Source organism: Oratosquilla oratoria, chromosome 42, assembly GCF_046742065.1.
Source record: "Oratosquilla oratoria isolate Oo_2021 chromosome 42, ASM4674206v1, whole genome shotgun sequence".
In the NCBI taxonomy this organism is placed as follows: Eukaryota; Metazoa; Arthropoda; class Malacostraca; order Stomatopoda; family Squillidae; genus Oratosquilla; species Oratosquilla oratoria.
Window position 1 is genome coordinate 39,800,074 of NC_134818.1, and position 19,393 is coordinate 39,819,466.

General features: G+C 41.8%; 1 protein-coding gene across 4 annotated transcripts in view; it reads left to right on the forward strand.

Moving 5' to 3' along the window:
• Positions 1 to 19,393, forward strand: part of shtd (anaphase promoting complex subunit 1) — a 443,338-nt gene that overhangs the window by 141,316 nt on the left and 282,629 nt on the right. For all 4 annotated transcript variants that reach the window (XM_076179508.1, XM_076179510.1, XM_076179511.1 and 1 more), the window contains exons 13-17: positions 1,145 to 1,303; positions 3,452 to 3,611; positions 3,727 to 3,824; positions 4,462 to 4,593; positions 10,070 to 10,244. In XM_076179508.1, coding sequence (XP_076035623.1) covers positions 1,145 to 1,303; positions 3,452 to 3,611; positions 3,727 to 3,824; positions 4,462 to 4,593; positions 10,070 to 10,244 — 724 coding nt within the window. The remainder of the gene's footprint in view (positions 1 to 1,144; positions 1,304 to 3,451; positions 3,612 to 3,726; positions 3,825 to 4,461; positions 4,594 to 10,069; positions 10,245 to 19,393) is intronic.

The following is a 19,393-nucleotide window of genomic DNA, read 5'->3' on the forward strand; positions in this document are numbered from 1 at the left end:
GTGAAATATATAGGAAATGGAATGGGTGGGAGTGGTTTCTATGCTTGTTTCTTTTTGGTTACCCCCATGTAGGGGGAAAAAGCCTTTGGTATATGTATGTATGTTTCTCCTTTCTATTTTTCATCCAATGGTTGTATAGACCTTGTCCCACAGGGTTTGGTAGTAGAGGACTTTTTTATTTCGTTTCTGCAATTCCCATTACGTCTGGTTTTTCTAATGCCAGATAATCATTTAATTAATTCATTCCTGAAATCATGCCATCAATATTGGTATGAATTATTTCTAATTTTTCCCTTTCTCATCCTTTTCTATTACATTTCCTTTATATATATATATATATATATATATATATATATATATATATATATATATATATATATATATATAAATTTCTCAGCCTCAGGTCACTCTCCAAAAAAATACATTCTTTTCAATTTCTGTTTTTTTTTTTTTCTTTTCTAAGTTACTTTTCTTTCTATTTTTCCTCATCACTCATTTCTTTTTTTATCCATACATTTTTGTAATGTTCACTATTTGCTAGCTTTGTTGTTTTAGATAGTACTGCTATCCCTTGAGACCTTAGTTTTATTTGTATTGGCCTATATTTTCTTCAGAGTATTGTCTCATTCTATGCAATTTCTTTTCCCATATCCTGTCCCTCTTCTTGAATCTCAGGGCAGTGGACAAGATGCAGGGATGACCCGTCATCCAGGAGGTGCCAAGATAAGAGGGAGGGAGGAGGGTGGAGGGGAGTGAAATATATAGGAAATGGAATGGGTGGGAGTGGTTTCTATGCTTGTTTCTTTTTGGTTACCCCCCATGTAGGGGGAAAAAGCCTTTGGTATATGTATGTATATATTTTATGACTGCCTCTGACCCAGGGCAGTGGACAAGGTGCAGGGATGACCCGTCATCCAAGAGGTGCTAAGATAAGAGGGAGGGTGGAGGGGAGAGCAGTGTATTTAGGGATGGAATGGGTGGGAATGGTTTTATGCCTTTTTCTTTTTGGCTACCTCCCTTGTAAGGGGAAAAAAGCCTTGGTATATGTATGTAGATTTTGCATGATGTATACATGAAATATTTTTTGATTGATAAATTAAATCTGGTATAATTAATTACTAGGAAGAAAATTATTCAATTGCAGGAGTGTGGCTGAGCTAGCAGGGAAATCTACAATTGAAACCTGTCTGAATGTCATACTACTCAGTTTGTCGATGGTCATGGCTGGAACGGGTGATCTGGAGGTTCTGCGTATCATTCGATACCTGAGGTCCCGTGTCGGACCTACCAACTCTACTGTTGGGTGTGTACACATCTGTATCCATTATATGCTGTATTTTACCTAGTTGTATTATATGGGAAGGGAGCTATGCTCGTAGTGACCCATCTTTGTATCTTTCAGCATCAAGTTTGTTCTTAAATTCTTGAATAGTATTTGCACACACTGTTGCCTCATCTAATTTATTCCAGATATCCACCACTGTGTGGGAAGCTATTCTTTTTCAGATCTCTTCTATAACTATACTTTTTGAGTTTCTTTTCATGTCCTGTTTTTCTCTTGTCCCACTTTAATAAATCATCTCTATCTAGGACTTCCATTGCATTCATAATTCTGTAAATAGTCAGTAGATCTCCTCTTTCTCTTCTTTGTTCCATTAGAGTGCTACCCTAAAGGAGATGCAAAAGTTTGGTTGGTAGAACAGCAGGCTGCTAAGCAAATGATTGCTAGTTTGAACCCTGTTTGGCCCAACATTTTCAAGGTATTGGTTGCTTAAAATTACCCTCTTCTTCATACACAATAACTTTCTTTGTGGCTACCTTCTTATAGAAGTGCAGTGCATTTCATGGCCCCTACACTAAATTGGTGGAAATTCAAGACAGTTGGTTTTCTAACCATAAGAAGGGAGCAGTTAAATTCAGGGAGGTCATGGAGCAACAGCAAAATGAAGTAAAAGAGATTGGAAAAGGTTGTGAATATTATTAAGAAAAAAAAAATTCTTTTGTTAAGGATGTAGTGGACATGCCCAGTTGTTTTGTTGTTGCTGGATGGAAAGAGGATCATTGAATTTCCTGGAGGGACATGCATCAGGAACATGAGTCATGGAATGCTAGAGAAAATACTTTCATGACTAGGGGTGAGGCAGGGGATTAAAAAAAAATATGGACGAGTTGATAATCCTAATGCTACAGCCAACAGGTTTAATGATGTAAGTGTTGATTTTCATTTCATTGATTGTATATTTATTCACCCACCCATATTTTAGAAACTGAACGCACTTAAATAGGAGAGTGTTGATGTTGGGATTCCCAGTTAACATAATGTGGTTTATTGATTAGGATTGTTTCACATCACAAGCTTCCCCTCTCTGAGGAGGCTAGGATGGTGCAGCCTTATAGAGGGCTTTTGACATACATTCATATGCCAAGGGCTTTTTCCCCCTTACAAAGGAGGTAGCTAAAGCCAGAAGGCATAATTCCACTCCCACCCATTTCATCCCCACCCACTCCACTCCCATTCATCATCCCTCTTTCCATCCCTATTTTCTTGGCTCTTCCGAGATGATGGGTCATCTCTGCATCTTGCCCATTACCCTGGGTGGGGGAGAAAGAATACTGCCACCAAGTGTTTACACTTGAGTCATTAAATGAGATGAGGATAGGACTAAGCATCTTACTCTCTCAGTAGCCCTAAAGAGTATTTTTTTGAAATGGGAAATTTAATGTAGCATGCCCTTACTACAAACTCGTTTAGTAGATAGAGATCAAACTGCTACAAGTATCAACAATTCAACCTGTTTGGCTGGTGAATATCAGTTTTATTAATTATAATTTTCATAGATGATGACTTTTTTGTATGATAGATGGGAGTTGAATAAGGGCTTTTTCATCCATATAAGGGAGGTAGCCAAGTGAAAAGGCATGCACCTACTCCCACCCATTCTACTCCCATCCACCACCTTTTCCTTCCTCTCATCTTAGCTCCTAATGAATGATGGGTCATCCCTGTATCCTGCCCACTGCCCTTGGTCAGAAGCAATGCAGCAAGACCACTTCACTTAATTGGTGACCCCCCCTCCCCCTCTCTGTCCCTTCTTGCAGAAAAATAGGAGGGGAGAAATCCCTTTGAGCTGTGTCAAAATATCATTCACACATAACCACTCCCTACTCCCCCCACATCTTTTGTCTCTCCCTTCCTTGCATCATAATATTATCTATACACAACCATTCTCCACTCATCCCTATCTCCTGCCCTCTCCCTTCCTTGCTCAACAGACATCCTTCTCTTGTTCAGTGCCCCTTTCACCCCACATATCCATCTCATCCTCAGTTGTCCCCTCATGTTCACTCCATCCACCTCTGCCTTCCACACCTCTTTTACTATTCTTCACTCATTCTTTGTGTCCATACTATCCCATATAGAGGAAAAATAAATAATTTCTACATTCTGCAGATATGGATCCCACTTGGCCATTCACATGGCCCTTGGGTTCCTCTTTCTTGGTGGAGGCAGGTTCTCCCTCAGTACTTCAAACATGGCTGTGGCTGCACTCCTCATAGCATGCTTCCCCAAGTTCCCAACACACTCCAATGATAACAGATATCACTTACAGGTGAGGAACTTCTTGGACTTGAATTTTCTTTTAGATTTAAGTCTACTGGGAGTCGTGGGTCTTCTGCAAGAGAGAACTGAGGCAGCGATTGATTAATTTCTCTTTTCTGTTTTAGGCTCTGCGTCACTTATACGTATTAGCTGCTGAGCCCAGGTTGCTTCTTCCTGTTGACATAGATTCAGGACGGCTTTGTCAGGCAAATGTGACCATAAAGTAAGTAGATAGTGATGGTACTTTAGCCAAACTGTAACTGTGCTAGTTAAAGTCATTAGTATTTTATTGGTGATGGACAATATCATACCCAAGAGGTGGATTCATAAAGGTGGTAAAGGAAAGACATAAGGAGGACAGTAGAAAGTTGAAGTTGGTTACATAGAAGTTGGTTACATAAGATCAAAAGACCTTTTGTCTTTTACAAGGCGGATGGCCAAGTTGAGTATATGCCACAGCAGAGCCTGTTGCTTTACCATATGCACATGGTGATCTCTTTCACTTTCTCCTCCTTATTCAGTTAAAAGAAAAAGAAAGAAAAAAAAGAGAGAGAGAGGCAATGTTATCCTATTATTTATTCTTAGTCTCCTTCCATCCATTTTTTATACTCTGCACTCTCTTCTGTGCTTAACAGACATTCCGTGTGCATCCAGAGCCCCCATCAACCCATCTACCCCTCTTGTATCAAGGCCTATCTTGTCCACTGTTGCACCTGAATGCTAAGACTGGTTTATCCCTGCTTCTTCACCATACAACAACTTCTTCCTGCATCCAATCATCTTATGTCATAGGTAGCATCTTCAATGCACTAAACTTTTCTTTCCTTTGTTTTATTCATCAATTTATTTTTTGATTACAGGTTTAGTGAGACGAGTCAATACCCATGTCAGACAGTGGAGATGAAGGCTCCGTGTATGCTTCCAGAACTGTCCAAACTGTGTGAGGTTACTATTGAGGGACACTTGTCAGAGAACCGTTACTGGCCAGTGAGGTAAGTTTTATGTATTTACCTAGTTGTATTGTATGGGAAGAGAACTATTCTCGTAGTGAACCGTCTTTGTATCTTTCAGCATCTAGTTTGTTCTTAAATTCTTGTATAGCATTTGCACACACTGTTGCCTCATCCAATTTCTTCCAGATACCTACTCTGTGTGGGAAACTATTCTTTTTCAGGTCTCTTCTATAACTATTCTTTTTAAATTTCTTTTCATGTCCTCTTGTTTTTCTTTTATCCCACTTTTATAAATCTTCTCTGTCAAGGACTTCCATTCCTTTCATAATTCTCTATATGGCCAGTAGATCTTTTCTTTCTCTTCTTTGTTCCAGGGTTGGTAGTACCAGTTTGGGCAATCTTTGTATGTCAATTGAGAATGTGTTGGTGCCATCCTTTTCATTGCTCTTTGGATTCTTACTTACTTTTTTATATTCGTTTTTGTACTGGGTGTCCATAGTGTCACCACATACTCCAATCTTGATTTTATCAGTGTGACATATATTTTCTTTACCATTACCTCATCCAAGTAGTCAAAGGCCACTTTTATTGATCTTAGTAAATTGAAGGTTTCTCCAACTATTTTGTTAACATGCTTGTCTGGTGACATGTCTTTGTTAATAATTACTCATAGATCCTTTTCCAAGCTAACATTTTTTTTTACTTCCTTTGTACCAGTTTTTACTTTTTCCAAACTCCATTATACTGCATTTCTTGATGTACGAATTCACTTCCCACTTTTGGCTCCATTCCCAGACATTATTCAGGTCTGTCTGTAGTGATTCACAGTTTTTTTCTGTACTACCTCAACTGGGGTATTGGCTACATGTTATTGTGGCAAAGTAGCATATAGTTGATACTTTAGGGTCTATATGGGGTATCCCTATGGACCAGAGCCAAGCATAATTTTGTCTGTGATAGAAGGAGCCTCTGTTCATAGAGAAATGACACTTTTATTATACTGCAATTGTTCCTCCGTTATGCTGTCCCCCCACCCCTTGTTACTGTCCTGTACCATTTCTCTGAATATTCATTTCCTTTTTTCGCCTACCCTGTGGTGGGGGAAAAGAAAGCTGTCACCAAGTCTTCCCACTTGAGTCATACGAGGTGACAAAAAAATGGGACGGAGATAGGACTAGGAATCCTGCTACCTGTAGCCCCAAAGGGGACATTCCTAAAAAGAGTAAAGGCATGAGGGTCTGGGAGTTTTCCAACCAGTACCCTAAGGTTTGGTTCTTTTAATGTGCGTGGATGTGGTACACATGAGAGTAAAAGGGAAGAGATAGGCAGTATGTTTGTGAGAAGAAAGATGGATGTGTTGGCATTGAATGAAACTAAGTTGAAAGGGAGGGGAGAGTGTGAGTTTGGGAGTGTAGTTGGGAGGTTCTCAGGAGTGAAGAGAGGATGAGAGAGAGAAGGGGTGGCTATACTAGTAAGTGAAGAGATAGGTAAGCATGTAGTGGAGTGGAAAGAGGTTTCTTCAAGGTTAATGTGGATGAAGGTGAAGTTAGGAAGAGAGATGTGGGTTTTTGTAAGTGCATATGGGCCTGGTAGTGAGAAGAGCGTAAAGGAAAGGGAGACTTTTTGGATGGATTTAAATGAATGCATAGAGGGATTAGGGAGAAATGTCACTGTAGTGGTGTTGGGAGACCTTAATGCTAGGGTAGGAAAAGAACCAATAGATGGAGTGATTGGGAAGTATGGAGTTCCAGGAAAAAATCGTAGTGGAGAGCCTATGGTGGAAATGTGTCTGGAAAGAGAGTTGATGATAGCAAATACAGTGTTTAGGAAGAAAGTCAAGCATAAGTACACATGGGAGTGGGTGGTGGATGGAAATGTGGCAGATAGAGCATTAACCCCTTCCATACGGTGACACCTACATAGGCATCATGAGGAGCAAGTGGATATGCGAGGATGCCGATGTCGGCGTCTTGATTATATTTATTGTAGTCGTACCTGCGTGACCCCCATACTCTGTAAACTGGCTTCATCATATTTTCTATGGTTATCAAAATTCACGGGTGAAAGAGAGAACGATCGATACAGCCGTGACTTTATTTTTTATAATGCGAGTATTATGACTCAACATCGTACGTCTGGCAGCTAATGCTGCCCACGAGATTTTGCCCCAGAGTGAAGTGGTTAATGGACTATATAGTGGTGACCCGGAGTATGGTAGGAAGAGTTAAGGATGTACATGTTATAAGGGGAGAGAGTGGGGGAATATCAGATAATTTTCTGGTGGAAGGTAAACTGAGAGTGGAAAATAGGTGGAGAAAGGAAAAGGGCAGAAGGTAGGGAGGTACTTAGAGTGAACTGCTTAAATGAGGAAAAAAAGGAGAATGAGTCTAAGAAGAAGCTGAGAGAGGAGTGGGAGGGAGTAAAGGATAGAGTAGAACTAGGAGTGGAGGAGGAATGGGGATGGTTCAAGGAGGGAGTCATAAGGTGTGCAAAGATGGTGTGTGGAACAAGGAGGGTGGGAGGAAATAGAAGGAAGGGTAGTGAGTGGTGGGATGAGGAAGCAAAGAAAGGTGTAGAAGAAAAGAAACAGGCATTCATAGATTGGCTACAAATTAGGACAAGGGAATCGTATGAGAGGTACAAAGTAAAGAGAAGGGAAGTTAAGCATAAGATAAAGGAAGCAAAGGGGAGAGCAAATGTGAAATGGGGCAAGAGTATGACAGAAAATTTTGAAAGCAATAAAAAGATGTTTTGGAAAGAAATTAAGAGAGGAAAAGGAGGCAAATCAAGTAGAGAAGAAAAGGTAAAAGGTGCAGATGGAGAGATGATAATGGAAGAGAAGGCAGTGAGAGGAAGTTGGGCAGAGTATTTTAGGGAGTTGCTAAATGTGAAGGAGGATAGGGAGGGAAAGGTAGTTGCAGTGGGAAGCGCTAAGAAAATGAGGGTGATGAGTGAGGAAAATGGAGAAATAGGGAAGGATGAAGTGAAAGCAGCTGTTAAGATGATGAGAGCAGGTAAGGCACCTGGTCTGGATGGATGCCATGCAGAATGTTCTGCTTTACAAGGGAAAGGGGGGACAAGTGTGAGTGTAGTAGTTTCAGAGGGATCAGGTTGTTGAGTGTAGTTGGAAGGCTTATTGGAGGGTCTTGATTGAGAGGATTAGGAGAGGAACAGAGGGAGTAATTGGTGAGGAAGAGTGTGGTTTTAGGATAGGTAGGGGTTGTGTAGATCAGATTTTTGTGGTAAGACAGATATGTGAGAAAGCTATAGGAAAAGGTAAGGATGTTTTTTGGGCTTTTATGGATCTGAAAAAGGCTTATGACAGGGTAGACAGGAAGGCAGTGTGGGAGGTACTGCAGATATATGGGATAGGAGGAAAGCTGTTAAGAGCAGTCAAGAGTTTTTACGAGAGTAGTAGAGCTTGTGTTAGGATTAGAAATGGAGAGAGTGAATGGTTTGAGGTAAAGGTGGGACTTTGTCAGGGATGTGTTATGTCACCCTGGCTGTTCAGTCTTTACATGGATGGGGTGGTGCAAGAGGTAAATGCAAGGGTAGTGGGTCAGGTGTTGGAGATGATTAAAAAAATGGAGAAAAGTGGGAGGTGAGCCAGTTGTAGTTAGCTGATGACACTGCGCTTGTAGCAGGATCAGAGGAGGGATTGAAGAATTTAGTGACAGAGTTTGAGAAGGTGTGTGAAAGAAGGAAGCTGAAGATAAATGTGGGCAAAAGTAAGATGATGAGATGTACAAGGGGAGAGTGTGACAGCAGGCTGGAAGTGAGCATTAAGGGTGAAAGACTGGAGGAAGTGGATAGTTCTAGATACTTGGGTGCGAATGTGGCAGGAAAGGGAGGAGTGGGGATGGAGGTAGAATGTAGATTGAGAGAAGCAAGTAAATGCCTTGGTGGATTGAAGAGTGTAATGAGAAATAGACATCTGGGAATGGATGCTAAGAGGAGGTTATATGAAGTTATATGAGTGATTGTGCCAACAGCATTGTATGGGGCAGAAACATGGAACATAAGAGAGGAAGAGAGAAGGAGTTTGAATGTGTTTTGAGATGAAATGTCTGAGAAGTATGATAGGAGTTACTAGGCTGGATAGAGTGAGAAATGAGGAGGTGAGGAGGAGAACAGGGGTGGAAAGGAAACTGGGAGATAGGGTTGATGAAAGAGTATTAGGATGGTTTGGACACATGGAAAGAATGAGTGAAGAAAGATTAGTAAACGAAGTGTGGAAGGCAGAAGTGGAAGGAGTGAATATGAGGGGGCATCCTAGGATGAGATGGATGGATGGGATGAAAGGGGCATTGCAAAAGAGAGGAATGTCTGTGGAGGAAGGACGGGAGAGGACAGAAGATAGGGGTGAATGGAGAGGGGTTGTGTATAGATGATGCTGTGATGCATGAGGGGGAGTGGGTGAGGGATGGGGGGTGAGGAAGTATGTATGAGAAAAAAAATTGACGCAGCCCGAAGGGATTTGTCCCTGTCTTTCTCCTTTTCTGCTAGGGGGGACGGAGACGGGGGTCACTGAATTTATGAAGTGGCCTTGCTTTAAATGTGCTGTGTCTTGCAACACTGCTTCTGACCCAGGGCAGTGGACAGGATGCAGGGATGACCTGTAATCCAGGAGGTGCCAAGATAAGAGGGAGGGAAGAGGGTGGAGGGGAGTGAAATATATAGGAAATGGAATGGGTGGGAGTGGTTTCTATGTCTTTTTCTTTTTGGCTACCCCCTATGTAGGGGGAAAAAGCCTTTGTATGTATGTATTTGGGGAAATGGGTAACAGATGGGTGTGGGATGGGGTGTATGCTTTGGCTGGCTACTTCCCTTATAAGGGGAAAGAAGCCTATTGGTATATTATTATTTTATTATATATCATACTTGAGGAGCTAAAACGAGAGACCAAGGGTAATGGATAGAAATGAAATGGATGAGAATGGAATAGGTAGGAGTGGATGCATGCCTTTGACTTGGCTACCTCTCTTAGGGGGAAGAAGCATTTGGTATATGGATAGATTTATTTATTTTGTATGTTTTTTCTTTTCAACTTTCTTCCCAGAGACATTCATTGAACAATCTCACCATCCACTTTATTATTACTATTCTACCTTTTGTCAGATATTCTACATGACATCCATCCAATCCAGGTGTCTTTTCAACTTATATTTCTTTCAGTGCTACTTGTACATACATATACCTGGTCTTTGGCTGTATCATTCTCCTCATCCATTACCATTTTTCTTCTACATCTCACACTGCCCCCATCAAAGCCTTTGGTCTTCTACATTCACCAACTCCTATCCATCTTTCTCTTTCTCAACTTCTGTCTTAATCTTGTCCTTCCAAATTGACTTGACTCTGGCTTTTTTTTCTTCTTCTTCTTCTTCTTCTTCTTCTTCTTCTTCTTCTTCTTAAAAACTTGGAGACAGCCAGACAGACAAAAGGAGAGAGAGGGAGGGAGGGAGAGGGAGGAAAAGAAAGAATCCAGCTACAGTTAAGAAAATTTATATTACAGCTTCTCAAAGAACAAGAAAAGTTGGGATGTGCTGAGGATACTTCTCTGTGCTGGTGATGGCATTGCTGTCAAGTTGAAAGATGGTCGATATGCCTATAAAGAAGTGCCATCTGGTTTGAATGTGCAGCTGGCTCCCCTAGTCACCAAAGACAAATCTGCTCGTTGGACAATCAAAGTGAGTATTAATTTTTTTCTCTCACTTTCCTTTAATATATATATATATTTTTTTTTTCCCTTTTTGTATTGATCTGTAATCAGGTGTTTCATAAGAACATAAGAATGAAGGAGACTCCAAGAGACCATAAGGCCTACACTAGGCAGCTCCGTATCCATCACCACCTGTCATCCCCATCCATAAAGTTGTCTAATCGTTTCTTAAAACAACTGATAGTTTCAGCGCTTACTACATGGTTACTAAGTCTATTCCATTCGTCGACCACCCTATTAGTAAACCAATTTTTGCCTATTTCCTTCTTAAATCTAAATTTGTCATGTTTAAAACCATTACTGCGAGTCCTGCCCTGTTGTTTTAATATGATAACCTTGTTTGCATCACCCTTGTTGTTGTTGTTGTTGACGTTCTCTAGACTGTCTGTCCGAGCAGTCCCATCTCCCCAAGGAATGCCACAGCCAAAACTGGGTTTTCCCACAAATCCTTTATAGAGTGTATGTTGTGTTGTTTGTGTGCATGATTGTGTATAATGCAGTCTTCCATTATGTGTTGTATGGTATGGGGTGAAGTGTTACATCCTGGGCAGCTGTTCACAATGTGGTCATCCAGCCTCTTCTGGTAGCTTAGAAGTGCTGGGTGGTGGCTGCACCGCAGTCATTATATCTTGATCTAAGGTATGTTTCTCATTTTTTTTTTTTTACGTAAAGTCCTCTTTTCATTCTGAGCTCATGTTTCAATCTGTCCGTCATCCATTTGGGAGTATTACTATTTTTACATATTGACTTAGGGGGATAAATGTATTTCGTGCATTAATGATTAGGTCAGTTAGATTGCTATACATTTCATCCAAATCGCTGACCTGTCTGTTGAGCCCCCGCCCCCAAGTGACCTAAGCCAAGGTATGCATGTTACCCTCCGTGACCTGACCCCTGGTCATGACCTGACCTCTGGTCTTGTACTGAGACCTGACTGCATCAACAATGTTTGAAACGTCCGTATAACATTTCATATTCAATTTCAAATAGGTTTTTATATCGTCAAAGTTTGCTCTCCTGGAGTCTGGTACTTGGACGTTATACGTACTTTTTAATTCTTCCCAAATAATATTAAATCTTATTTCTTGATAATCGCTAGAGCCTAGACTATATCCCACTTTTATGTTACTCAATAGGTGCTCATTATTAGTTAAAAGTAAGTCCAGAGTATTTTCTCCCCTCGTAGGATTGGTAATCACTTGTTTTAGGAAATTATCCTGCACCACATCTTGGAATTTCTTCATTTCCTGATCTATTAAAGTTTCCCAGTCAATATTTCTATAATTAAAATCTCCCATCATCACAACATTTTTGTACTGGGACACCCTGCGAATTTCATGAATCAGGGGATCAGTCTGCTCAATGCTGTGGTTTGGAGGTCTATACAAGGCGCCAATAATAACTTTCTTATTCTTGCCTATAACCTCTACCCAAATTGATTCCGTACAATCCTCTTCCTTAATCAAATTGTTGATAATACAGTTTATTGTATTTTTAATGAAAAGTGCCACACCTCCCCCACTCCTACCAACCCCATCCTTGTGAAAAAACTTATATCCTTCTATTTTGATTTCTGGAAGGAAATGTTTATCAGCCATGTTGATCCAGAATTCAGTAATAGCTATAATATTGAAATTTTTTACACATACTTAACATCGCAGCAAATCAATTTTGTTAATTATGCTTCTGCTATTTGTATAGTAAATGTTTGTCTACTCACCGGTGGTTACACTCTGACTGACGGTTTCCCGCCGCGCAATTGTATTTCAAGGTCACGTGACGTCACAACACACTCGTCCAACACTCTTGTCCGTCTTTTATGAGTTTTCTCCAGTCTGCACCACTCCGCTCCACTGTCTCTTGCATTGTGCATCGTTTTAGTACAGACCGACGGCATTCCGCAGCCATTCGGTCGATGTACCTTTCTTCGTTAGACAATCAGCCAGCTGAGCCGTCGTCTCTCTCTTTTTTTTTTTTTTTCTATTAAAAACAAAACACTTTTTATTTGTTTGACATCACCAAGGTTACTCTATTGGTACTGGGGGTCAATGAACAACTCCCAATCTCTTGAAACTTTATACAACTTATCACAAATGTTGTTTACAAATGAAAACTTGTTTCATATAGTTACAAAATACATGACTAATGATTGTCTTATTAATGACTAAAATATGCTAACCATTGATCCTATTTTTGTCCATGGCAAAAGTAAATAATCATATTTTGAGATCACAAAAAAGAAATAATTAAATAAAATAAAGTCATAAGTTTAAAAGTGTACAAATTATTGTTTCTGCAGTGCCATCTGTTATGTCATTAACCCATTCACCTCATGGCAGCCGCTTGTTGTGTAGATACGAAAAACCGGATATGGTAGATCCTCGCGCGGGCCCTTACATCGGATGGCATGTGATGCGGCTTGACCGCGCGAGGACTGACATCATATTTTTCTGGTGTTTGATCAAACATTTTGGTGTTTTATGATTTTTTGTTTTATTTGTTTTATTTGACCAAATTTGTGCATTTAGATTTTTTTCAATATCTCTCATAAATTATAGTTTGATGTCTGTAGTCAAGGAAGACGAACAAAATTTTCCATGTTGTCCATGCTACTCTTTGGTATAAAATATTAAATACTGAAAATGAGATTTATTTTTCTGTGAGAGCTCAAAGTATACACTTTCTTTAGTTTTTTGTAAAATATGACCAAAAAAAAGGACTTTGTAAAACACCTATCCATATGTATAGGTTTTCCTCAGTAGTCATGAGACACACTGAAATGCTTTCATATTCTTCATACTAGCCCTGTATATAAGAGAAATATTTATTAGTTTTTTTTTTTTTTTTTCTCCAAAGTATGTCCTTTTTTTCCCTGTGAGAGTTGGGAAGTTACGGATGTATAATACAACAGAAACTGTATGTATTATTTTGTAAAATTGTGGAAAGTATGAAAACACAATATCATATCCTACACCTTTATGTATAAAAATATACAAATATATACATATATATATATGCAATATATATACAAAACACAAAACAAAAATAAAGTGTGCTGTGTCTTGCCACATTGCTTCTGACCATATCCAATACATATATAGAAAAAATATATATACACAATATATACATACATTCACACAATGAAAATAAGGTGTGCTGTGTCTTGCTACATTGCTTCTGACCCAGATCGGGCGAGGAATGACCCGATTGGAATTTGCTGGTTCTTACTGCATTGCTTCTGAACCATAGTACCACAAAAATATTGCTGTGTCTTGCTGCATTGCTTCTGATCCATCACGGCCGCAGCCACAGGAAATAGGGGGTACTGTGTCTTGCTGCATTGCTTCTGACCCATGATAGAGGGGGGAGAGAAAGATGACCCGATAACTACTTACAAATTTTTTTCCTCGTGGTACTTTTGAAAGCAACCATACGTGCAGAGTGGCTTCTTGCACACCCTGCACGTACTGCGGGTCATCTTCCTCTTACCGTCACGGTAGCACAAAAAGCACCTTCGGTATTTGCCCCCCTCTGTCATTGTGACTGCATGGGAAGTCTTCCCTTGCAGTCTTGAGGGAACGGGCATGGGAGATGGGCTGCCACGCTGGTTGTAGGGCTCCAGAAGCCCGGCATACTCATTGAGCATGGCATTTGCCAGGGTCCGGTGGAAGTGGTAATGATCCCCTTTGTGGCCCAGTTTTTTCCATATGGCATGACAATTGACTATTGTCATGTCATACAGGAAAAAAAAGAGTTTCTTATACCACTTCTTCCATCGCCTGACTGAAGGGTACGACCTGGCAAGCTGGTCGCTCAGATCGACACCCTTCATATGCTTGGTGTATTCCGCAATACACTTGGGCTTCTGGAGCACCTTACCACGGCTCTGCACATCAACCATGCCGGATGTGTGGACTGTGCTTAGCATGGTGACCGTCCTTTTGTCCTTCCATTGCAAGCACAGCATTCCTGTGGCAGTCGACCGATGGTCCACATCCCCTCTCTTGTCCACGCTGAGGTCCGTAGGCATATAGCGCCGGTTCACCCTGACGGTTCCGACGGCCCCAGTCTTCCGAGCCTGAAGATAGTGGAACAAGGAAGGAGATGTGTACCAGTTATCTACATAAACAGTATACCCCTTGTCAAAGAGGTCGGCGTCCTCCATGAGGTCCACTACCGCCTTCTGTGAACAGGGAAGTTCACTTCTATCCTTCCCTGAATAGATCTTGAAGGCGGCAGTGTATCCGGCGGCAGGCCCCGAGCTTTCCGACAGCTTGTACACCTGTAGAATAAGAATAATAATGATTCATGGTGTAGTGTAGTCATGTGTGTAGTGTAGTCAAATAATGTAATCATATGCTGAAAGTATACATTTACAATTTATGTATTGTATACATACTTTGAACCCAAAACGAGCACGTTTAGAAGGATTGTACATTCGGAAGCTGAGGCGGCCCCTGAACTTCCACAGGCTTTCATCGATGGAAATGTGCTGTGCAGGCACATATACCGATGAAAACCTGTGGCTGAGCATGTCTATGACCGGCCTCAGCTTCCAAAGTCTATCCTCCTCATCTTCATCTTCATTATTTGCAAAATGAAGATTTGCCGAGATGTTTTCAAACCTCGTTCTGGGCATTGTGTCTCCAAACAAGGCCTGGTAAAAAGCTGGGTCCGTCGACCAGTAGTCCTGCAACCTGGGTTTTATATTGAGGCCCATCATGAGCCTCAAGCCAAGATATAGGTGCAGTTCTTGAGGTGTAAGTGGATGCCACCCAGCGGAAGGTACTCCGGCAAACCTATAGAAAATAAGAGCAAGGAAATAGCTCATGTAAATACTGTGCTCACCTTTTCTGTTTGAGTATAAGAAAACACATAAATAATGTTGGCTGTATCAACTCTACATACCGGTTGGTCTCCTCGACAATGTGGGAAATCAGTTCGTCTGTCATGAACGCCTTATAGACGTCCATGACAGACGAGGAGTCGTCGAGCTCCACCGTGATGCCGGTCTTGCCCGTGAACCCATACCTCCGTATGACGTTTTCATTGTTAGACCATGTAAACCCTGGTGTCCCTGGAGCGTTCCTTTTCCAGGCCTTGCCCCTCACACTCGAGAGGGGTTCGTCGCTGTCAATAGTAGTATCCAGGGCGCTTACATAATCTAACTCAAACTCGCTGGAGTCGCACTGCGACGAGTCCTCCGTGGACTCATCCAGACTATCATGGCTATCTTCCTCAGGATCTTGCCTCGAGGTTGAGGGCTGAGGTTCTGGTTGACGGCGAGCAGGTGCAGATGTCATCTTCAGTCTTGACCGGTTCCTAATGCTGGAAGGAGGCCTTGACCGACCTTTTATAGATATTGCTGGCCAATAAGGGGACTCTACGTGTCCTTGTCCCCCAATCACAATCATTGTTGAATTTGGTCCAATTAGGTCAAAGCCGGCAGGTGCAAACCACAAATCACGAGATGAAATGTCATCAATTATTTTCGTCATAATGGGCGAGGTCAATGAACCCGTGACTCTGCGCTGAGCAGCCAATCCAGCGTAATTATGCACCACATGAGACTGCCCACCCGGCTTCCGTCATAATTACATCATAATTATCGACTAATCCCGGGAAAGTATCAGTTGGCATCAATTGAAGAAATTTACTTATAATGGGCAAGGTCAGTGAACCCGTGACTCTGACCTGAGCAGCCAATCCAGCGTAATTATGCACCACAGGAGACTGCCCACCCGCTTTCGTCATAATTACATCATAATTATCGACTAATCCCGGGAAAGTATCAGTTGGCATCTTCTCCCTCTCTCCTCCTCCTCTCCCTTCCTCCTCCTCTCCCTTCCTCCTCCTCTCCCTTCCTCCTCCTCTTCTTTTCCCTTCCCCAATCCTCCTCCCATTCCCCCTTCTCTTCCTCTCCCTCCTCCTCCGCCTCTCCTCATCTCTCTTTCCCTCCTCCTCCTCTCCCTCCTCCCCCTCTCCCTCCTCCCCCTCTCCCTCCTCCCTCTCCCTCCTCCCCCTCTCCCTCCTCCCCCTCTCCCTCCTCCCCCTCTCCCTCCTCCCCCTCTCCCTCCTCCCCCTCTCCCTCCTCCCCCTCTCCCTCTCCCTCCTCACCACAGGAGGTTGCCCGCGAGGCTTACGTCATTATTGTCATAATTACATCACAATTATCGACTAATCCTGTAAAAGTATCATTTGGTATCAATTGGAGAAATTTATGTCTAACCATACACCACAGGAGGGTGACGTAGGCATTACGTCATTATTACGTCATAATTATAAACTAATCCCATGTAAGTATCAAGTACCGTCTATTTGGAAAAAACAACACAAAAACAAGTATATACGATGTTAAAAACACATGCCACTCATCGTGCGCATGATATCATGCCACCTGAGGTACGATGTTTATCTCCCCCTTGATGCCATGGAGGTAGTGATCCAATTCACTCATGGCATGTTTTGATGTCAGCTGATTTTGTGTCCAACCATCCCTTGACACCACATCATGTCATCCGAGGTGAATGGGTTAAAATATAAGTCTTGCATGCTATACACTGATTTAATTACTACAGTGAAAGTTACTATATATCTGTATCATGTGTACACTTCTGATAGAGCAGTCTATCAATGCTTGAGATGATTTACACATTTTCAGATGTCTAAGTTGAGCAAGCAGACCTCTATTATAGGTCTATTCTTCTCTGTCACCTATATAACAGTTGCTTAATATTTCTCCCGTTTACTCATGAGAAAATTTGGAAAAAATACATACCTACATATACCAAGGCTTTTTCCCCCTTACAAGGGAGGTAGCCAAAAAGGAAAAGGCATAAAATCATTCCCACCCATTCCATCCCTGAATACACTCCACATCCCTCCACCCTCCCTCTTATCTTAGTACCTCCTGGATGACGGGTCATCCCTGCACCTTGTCCACTGCCCTGGGTCAGAAGCAGTGTCGCAAGACACAGCACATCCACATCAAGGCCGCTTCATTAAATTGGCAACCCCCCCCTCTCCGTCCCACCATGCATAAAAGGTGAAGACGGGGAGAAATCCTTTCGGGCTGCATCAAATTTTGCTCACACATACTACCTCACCTCATGCAATCACAACATCATCCATATACAGTGGCCGCGAAAAGTTTGGGCACAAAATTATAGGCGCCCCAACTTTCCGCTAAACTCAAAACATGCGAAAATACAACTTTCCGCCCAAACTTTTCGCTATTTTTCAATGCTAGCGTTTGTACCCGTATTTAGCCGAGACAATACGCACTACTTGGCAACTCTATTTAGGTGCACTCGATGTCACGTGGAGTCAGTTTCTAAACATCTCTCACGGGGAGTAGTCTTTTTTTTGCGGTGGTCTCTGTTTTTGTGCCTTGATATCTCCGTAATGGGAAGTGGTAAAGAGCTGGAAAGAGACACAGTTGTTACAATCATAACCCTCTATAAGGAGGGTTATAAGTGTAAAGATATTGCTACTCGTGTGGGAATTGGAGTGCGTCAAGTGCAAAAGTGGACCAAGATATTTCGAGACGGAGGAAGTGACATCATTCCTACTCCAAAGCATCGCTCTGGTCGGCCAAGGAAGATATCAAATTGTACTTCTACGGTTATTAGGAGGCAGTTAGATAAAGATCCAACGCTCACAGCTCGAAAACTGAAAGAAAATAACCCTGCACTGCTGCATGATGTGTCTGTAAGATGTATTTCTGATCATTTAGCCAAAGATTTACAATACCGTAGTTGCTGTGCTAAAGTTCTTCCCCTCCTAAGTGCAAAAAACATGAGTGATCGCATAGCATTTTGCAAGAAATATAAGGACTGGTCCTTAGAAGACTGGGAACGAGTATTGTGGAGTGATGAGTAAACGTTTGTGGTGTCATCGGGCTGCAGGTCGAAGCGTGTGAGGTGCCCCAGGGGGTCTGACCCTAATGACCCTCGCTATACAGCTAAAGTGGTGAAACATGCTGCAAGTGTTAAGGTGTGGGGATGCTTTGCATTTGGTGGAGTTGGCAATTTAGTGTTTCTTGCACAAAATGAGAGTGTAAATCAGCACACTTATTTTGAGTTATTGTGATAACCTGCCTGAAAGTTTTGAAAAGTGCAATGCTCATACAGCTCGGTCTGTTACCCAATGGTTAGAAGACTGTGGTGTTGATTACTTCAAAAAATGGCCTGGAAATTCTCCAGACCTAAATCCCATTGAGCACGTATGGCATATAATTAAAAAACAGCTTCAAGATCGTGACGTCTCCACTGTAGCTAAGCTAAAAACAGAAATACAGGATATTTGGGATAATATTATTCCTCAACACGTACAAAACCTGGCAAGATGCATCCCGGCACGTTTGGAGAAGGTCATAAAGCTTAAAGGAAAATCGCTTGGTAAATAAGGTATGTAATAAGCCATTTATAGGTCTTTAAATGATTATTTAAATGTCACAAGTGTTTACATTTGTGTCTCGTTAATTACACGCCCAAACTTTTCGCGGCCACTGTACAACCATTCTCCATTCACCCCTGTCTTCTGTCCTCTCCCGTCCTTCCTCAACAGACATTCCCCTCTTCCCCAAAGCCCCCTTCACCCCATCCATCCACCTTATCCTAGGACGTCCCCTCATGTTCACTCCTTCCACATATGCCGTCCATACCTCTTTTACTAGTCTTTCTTCACTCATTCTTTCCATGTGTCCAAACCATCCTAATATTCTTTCATCAACCCTATCTCCCAGCTCCTTTTCCACCCCTGTTCTCCTCCTCACCTCCTCATTTCTCACTCTATCTAGCCTAGTAACCCCCATCATACTTCTCAGACACCTCATCTCAAACACATTCAAACTCCTTCTCTCTTCTTCTCTTATGTTCCATGTTTCTGCCCCATACAATGGTGTTGGCACAATCACTCCTTCATACAGTCTCCTCTTAGCATCCATTCCCAAATGTCTATTCTTCATTACACTCTTTAATCCACCAAGGCATTTACTCGCTTCTCTCAATCTACATTTTACCTCCACTTTCACTCCACCTTTTCCTGCCACATTTGCACCCAAGTATCTAAAACTATCCACTTCCTCCAGTCTTTCACCCTTAACCACTTCAATAC